The sequence below is a fragment of the Berghia stephanieae genome, chromosome 1, assembly GCF_034508935.2.
Source record: "Berghia stephanieae isolate SIO BIC M18660-M18661 chromosome 1, UCSD_Bste_1.3, whole genome shotgun sequence".
Lineage (NCBI taxonomy): Eukaryota > Metazoa > Mollusca > Gastropoda > Nudibranchia > Aeolidiidae > Berghia > Berghia stephanieae.
The window spans coordinates 131,000,200-131,006,770 of NC_088360.1; the positions used below are offsets into that span (position 1 = coordinate 131,000,200).

At 37.6% G+C, this 6,571-nt stretch overlaps 1 protein-coding gene across 1 annotated transcript in view; it reads right to left on the reverse strand.

Annotated features, from left to right (window-relative positions):
* Positions 1 to 2,117: 2,117 nt before the first annotated feature.
* The window catches only part of LOC144963185 (uncharacterized), a 17,324-nt gene continuing 12,870 nt past the window's right edge, over positions 2,118 to 6,571 (reverse strand). Inside the window, exon 2 of the mRNA XM_078896910.1 lies at positions 2,118 to 6,571. This exon is cut by the window's right edge and continues 342 nt beyond it. Coding sequence (XP_078753036.1) covers positions 5,157 to 6,571 — 1,415 coding nt within the window. The 3' untranslated portion in view covers positions 2,118 to 5,156.

Sequence of the window (6,571 nt, forward strand, 5' to 3'; positions counted from 1 at the left end):
TCATTAACGCATGTTCAGCGTGGTACAAGGGTATGGTTTTTATTTTTCATTAACGCATGTTCAGCGTGGTACAAGGGTATGGTTTTTATTTTTCATTAACGCATGTTCAGCGTGGTACAAGGGTATGGTTTTTATTTTTCATTAACGCATGTTCAGCGTGGTACAAGGGTATGGTTTTTATTTTTCATTAACGCATGTTCAGCGTGGTACAAGGGTATGGTTTTTATTTTTCATTAACGCATGTTCAGCGTGGTACAAGGGTATGGTTTTTATTTTTCATTAACGCATGTTCAGCGTGGTACAAGGGTATGGTTTTTATTTTTCATTAACGCATGTTCAGCGTGGTACAAGGGTATGGTTTTTATTTTTCATTAACGCATGTTCAGCGTGGTACAAGGGTATGGTTTTTATTTTTCATTAACGCATGTTCAGCGTGGTACAAGGGTATGGTTTTTATTTTTCATTAACGCATGTTCAGCGTGGTACAAGGGTATGGTTTTTATTTTTCATTAACGCATGTTCAGCGTGGTACAAGGGTATGGTTTTTATTTTTCATTAACGCATGTTCAGCGTGGTACAAGGGTATGGTTTTTATTTTTCATTAACGCATGTTCAGCGTGGTACAAGGGTATGGTTTTTATTTTTCATTAACGCATGTTCAGCGTGGTACAAGGGTATGGTTTTTATTTTTCATTAACGCATGTTCAGCGTGGTACAAGGGTATGGTTTTCCCCGTAACCAAGGTCCCCCAGTTTCGATTCCAATCAGCCGAGTGTGAGGGATTTTTAGTGGGTGAGATTGCCCGAGAGCGCTCTTCTTAAAGGGACTCACTGTGGTTAGACTCACTCGAAAAATTTCAGAGTTTAAAACAAAGAAAATAAGAGGAATCCTTATTATAATTATTATTTTGTAAATTATGTTTAATAATTTCAACCATATATCCAGTAACAAAAAGGTTTAATAGAGATTCGTAGATCTTTTCTGGTTAATGTTTCTGTTTAATTGTTTCAAAATACCAAATTTGGGACAGTTTTTATGATTTTGCCCACTTTTATCCTCTTTCCATCCATCTGACTTTTCTACTAACATTTTAATCTGTCAAATTCAGCACCTCTCATTAAAAGCATCAATTCTAATTATTCATATTTCACAAATCCTTAGTCACAATATAATTCACAGCCTTGAAAAAGACAAAGTGCAGAAAATAGGATATAATAGTATAAATATACGAAAATAATGAAAAAACTTATCTTCAACGTCAATTTTTGCCTGATTCGTGTAGACGTGTACCCTTTTCACTTGTTTGGGAAAGTAAGCCCCCCCCCCCTCTCTCTCTCTCTCTCTCTCTCTCTCTCTCTCTCTCTCTCTATCTATCTCTCTCTTTCTTTCTCTATCTCTCTCTTTCTTTCTCTATCTCTTTCTCTCTCTTTCTCTCTCTCTCTCTCTCTCTCTCTCTCTCTCTCTCTCTCTTTCTCTCCCTCTCTCTCCCTCTCTCTCATCTCTTTCCTCCTCCTCCTCCTCCTCGCTCTCTCTCTCTCTCTCTCTCTCTCTCTCTCTCTCTTTTTTTTTCTTTCTTTCTTTCTTTCTTTCTTTCTTTCTTTCTTTCTTTCTTTCATCCTTTTCCTCTTCTCTCCCCCTTCTCCTTCCCTCTCCCTCCCTGGTTGCTTATTTTGGCATTGTGCTTGTTCAACAAGAAATTCATGCTTTCAATTCTTTTTTACAATTCTTTTACTTGATTGCATTACTATATCTATACATCGTTGTTTTATGAGGTGAAAACAAGTGTAGTAACTGAAGTGTAAATGCATCTATTCCTGTATTTTCATGATAATAAACAACAATAATTATGTAATTTGACATCCACAGTACTGCCGTACTCTAAAAAAAAATAACAAACTCGTATTTAAAATTTTGACCAGAAAACTTGTCCTTCAAATATCGATCGATTAAAATGATCCTCATCATGGCAAAAACTCTCAAACCTGGAACTTTGCAAATCCCAGGTTTGAGAGTTTTTTGTGAAGGTCAGGGTCATTTTAATCGATCGATATTTGAGGACGAGTGTTTTTTTTTCCAAAAATTTAGAAACGTGTATTTTTCAGAGAATGAAAGAGACGGTATCCAAAATGCATCCAAGAGAAATACCGCCGTACAATTATGACAAACATCTTTTTAAAACAAATTCGGCCCGATTTCCAAAGCTTTCACTTTTATCAATAATAATTAAATGTACAAAAATAAGGACAACAGCTTCAAAAAAGAACAAAAAAAAAAAATAAATAAAGCACAGAACATTTAGGCCCCAAAACCCTTTTTAGCCAATAGTGTGTGTGTTTTTTGTTTGTTTGTTTGTTATTGGCCTAAGATGAGTTTTAAGCACGTTCCGTTTTTTGTTTTTTTGCATATTTGATTCTTTTTTTTTAAATTTCTTTTTGAAGTTGTTGTATTCTTTATTTCTACATTAAGTATTTTCAGTCCACAGCTCAGCTTTCCCTAAATATCAATAAGCTCAGATAACTCCCATTTCTCGAGACTTAGACTACCAATAATATCCATGACTCAAGGCGATCCTCAATTTGAGAAATAATCCCACATCTTCAACTTTAAAAAGAAGACATTGTGAAAACCAACTTAATTGGTTGATATTTGAAGTTTAAACAATCTGACCAAAGGGGAAAAGACGTTTTATCAATGTCCGCCAAATACAAAACAAAAAGCACACAGAACAATTCCTCGTTCCATAGATAACCAACGTTTACAAATCTTACTTTTCCATTTACTATGATTTGTGTGGGTTTTATTGAAACAAGTTAAATCTATGTACACTTTCGTTTGGCTTGTCAAGCTCATTTTACAGATTATTGTATCCACTTCTGTTGGGCAATTTCTGTTTCAGGCTCCAGTGTTGTCTCATAATGAATAAATTATCACATTTCACAATTATAACTGAATATGGAAATAACCCTTATGGATTGCATTACAAATTGACATTTCATTATATGTTGATTCCAGAATTCTTCATCTCCATTGTCTTTAGCCCTGGATGTTTATCGACCAAATTTGCACAGCTCATCACTCCTTGCCTATCTGTAATGATCCGCTTAAACTCATTACCATACGTCTATATTTCGTCCTGCACAGTTGGGAGGTACCACTTAACGTCTATATTTCATCCTGCACATGATGGGACCACATAACGTCGATATTTCATCCTGCACAAGGAGGTACCACTTAACGTCTATATTTCATCCTGTACATGATGGGACCACATAACGTCTATATTCCATTCTGCACACGATGGGGCCACATAACATCTATATTTCATCCTGCACACGATGGGACCACATAACGTCTATATTCAATTCTGCACACGGTGGGGCCACATAACATCTATATTTCATCCTGCACACGATGGGACCACATAACGTCTTTATTCCATCCTGCACACGATGGGGCCACATAACATCTATATTTCATCCTGCACACGATGGTACCACATAACGTCTATATTTCACCCTGCACATGATGGGACCACATAACGTCTATATTTCACCCTGCACATGATGGGACCACATAACGTCTATATTCCATCCAGCACATGATAGGACCACATAACGTCTATATTTCATCCAGCACACGATGGGACCACAAATGGGTAAACCAATCTTTTTTCAGCTCAAGATTGCTTTTGGTTATTATCATTATATTTTTTATGAAGAAGGTTTTATTATAAACAAATGCATTCAGATGTGAACAAGTCTTGTGATCTGTCCGTTTTTGTATTGTCATTAGTAATTGATATCGTGATTATGTTGGCTCCAAAAGAAAACTCTAGGTTCCAGCTAAATAATCACTCAGCCTTAGATTTAGATGATATTATATACAAACCATTCGGTTGCTACAAACGTTTTAAATAATAGATTCGACAACATATTTGATTCTTTCCTATCAGGACTTTATCCACTTCCCAATAACACTTCAATGTCACATCATCCCTCTTCATATTATGGAGGGTTAGCCTTATATGAAATCTTCATACGGATTTTCTTTCATAATTCCCAGAGCCTTGTGAAAGTAATTTTGCAAAATCTCACCTTTCAAAGAAATCTTATGTCATGATAGTTTGAATTGTTCAAAAGTCGGACTCTCTAAAACTATTTTCCCAAAAAGTTTTGATAACAAACATTCTCCAGCATTGCACTTAGCACGAGTATTTATGACACGCAGGAAAATTAACATGACAAAATCATAGCACTGATCAGGTTTCAGGCAGGTTTTATTTCCCATGAAATATCTCTTATTACTATTTGTTTGTTTTGATGTTCCTGTTTTTGTTCTTGCTGTTGTTATTGTAGGAAGGGATTTACGTTCTTTTATTACATATTTAACCCTTCGTAAATATGCCATAATTGTTCAAATTTCTGTCCGGTCCTTTTGCTTTATGAAAAATTCGGGAGAAGTAATCAGAATCTATGCTTTCATTTCACACAAGTCACCTCTAATAGAAATATCTAAGACAGATAACGATACATAGAACTTTTGCCTTCCTGTTGACCTAATTATAGCATTCTTCTCGTTTTGTGCGATCATTGTAAATTTGTTATTTTGTTGTACGATAATTCCCTTTATAACAGGAAAATCAAATTCTCTAATATACGTACACGAAAGCTATAAAATACCATTCTTTTGAACATATATAAGATATGAATGTAATTCACTTATGTCTGTAACATTCACATAATATTGATCATGAATCGTTTAAGTAACTCCGTTTGTGTTAGGTTACTGAAATAATATAGTATCATTATATCAGTGTCTTATCATTCACTATTCACTTCCAGAGAGCTAAATATAAACGGGTGATAACAATGTTAGGTTTTCGACACAGTAACAAGCTGGTAATCCTTTTCATTCAATGTTTCCGAAAGATGTCCATGGTCCTTAAAATAAAAACAAAGCACAATGGCAAGATAGTTTCAAAAATTAAAATTATCAGCACGTTGGAAGATCATTTATCTGCTTAGTTTCTGTCTGTAGGTCCAAATATTTTTTTATCGATTTTGTGATTCATGCACGTTCCTTTGATTTGTTCTAATTAAGTAATAATACGGTATTTATTTAATTGGCTTATTGCTTTGATTTATCTCTCTTGCCATCTAGGAAATAACTGGCTTATTCATGGTCACTTCCAAGGGCGGTAACTTCATCATCGTTATAGGATGAACTCTGTCAGATAGCTTACTCAAATTATGGTGAATACCACTTCTCTGAAGACTGGACAAGTTTTTGGATTTATGATCACTTTTGTTTTGGCGACGAGGTGTGATTACCTCCCCGTTTTCAGGAACGCCCTGAATTGTTTGGAGAGGTGATTGGTCTACTGTGATGATCGATCTGGGGGTTGTTGGCATACGGACGCCCATGGATATGGTGCTCGAGTGATTGGAAGTGAGACCTTTTGCAGTTGAGTCATTTGTTTTCTCAACTATCGTTACTCGCTTCACACCCTGGTGAGAATTTTCTTTAACAGGTTTTAACGACCCGTATTTCCTGGTCTGTGTACGTGGAGTTATCGTACTCGGTGAATCCTCCATGCGCGGGGAGCTGATATTCTGGGATACATCCTCGCGAGGAGTGTATTGGTTGTATAATTTGTGGATGGAACGCTGTTGCGGATTTTTTGGTCTCGGAGAAGTCAATGCAAATTCATTTTGCCGCGGGGTGTGCAGGCAATTCCAGTCATTTTGTCGTGGGGTGAGTGGGACGGATGTTTCGTTGTGACGCGGTGTGAGGCAAAGAGCTAGATCATGATGCAGTCGACTGCTGAGAGCACCATCGTTGGTTCGAGGAGTCGTACAGGGATATAGATGCTGCTCCTCTTGACGAGGCGTGAAATTTCCATTTAACTCACTGTATCGTGGGGTCAAAGGTTGGAAACTGGTGTTTCGAGGTGTGGACACGAGACAACCGTATTCGTCTTTAGGCATGGACGGGTTTTCACAAAAGGCTCTCACAGTTCCTCTCGGAGTGGTCATGGGGCCTTCCAGTTTGCATACCGATGTGGAGATTGTCGGGTTTTTGGCGGTTGCATTGCTGCGATGCCTGTTGCCGCTGCTGCTGTTATTGTTGTTGCCGTCCGTCGGTTGCATGGGCCTTCGGTACTGTTTGCTTTTAATGGAACTGGAGGCAATACCAGTTTTTGGTCGAGACGATCTCGCCGACTGTACGACGGCTTCTTCCGCAATGGGGTCATTTTCATCCAGTTGGAGTCGAAAAAGCCGACGTCCACCCTGCGTTACAAGCCTACTGCTGTTACCAGCCAGCGGTCCGAGTAAAGCCTCTCTTTCTTCCATGAGGGTTGCATCTGTCTCCGCTTCAAAGTCAATGATTTCCTCTTTATTTCCATCTATAGTCTCAGAACATTCAGCTTCGTTGTAAAATCCCATGGATGTTCTACATCTACTTGGGTCAATATTTTGTAATACTTTTCTTACTCCACTGTGTTGTTCTTCTCGACTGTTTTTAGAAGTTTCAACTACGCCACCGATGCATCCACCTGGAAGATCAACCT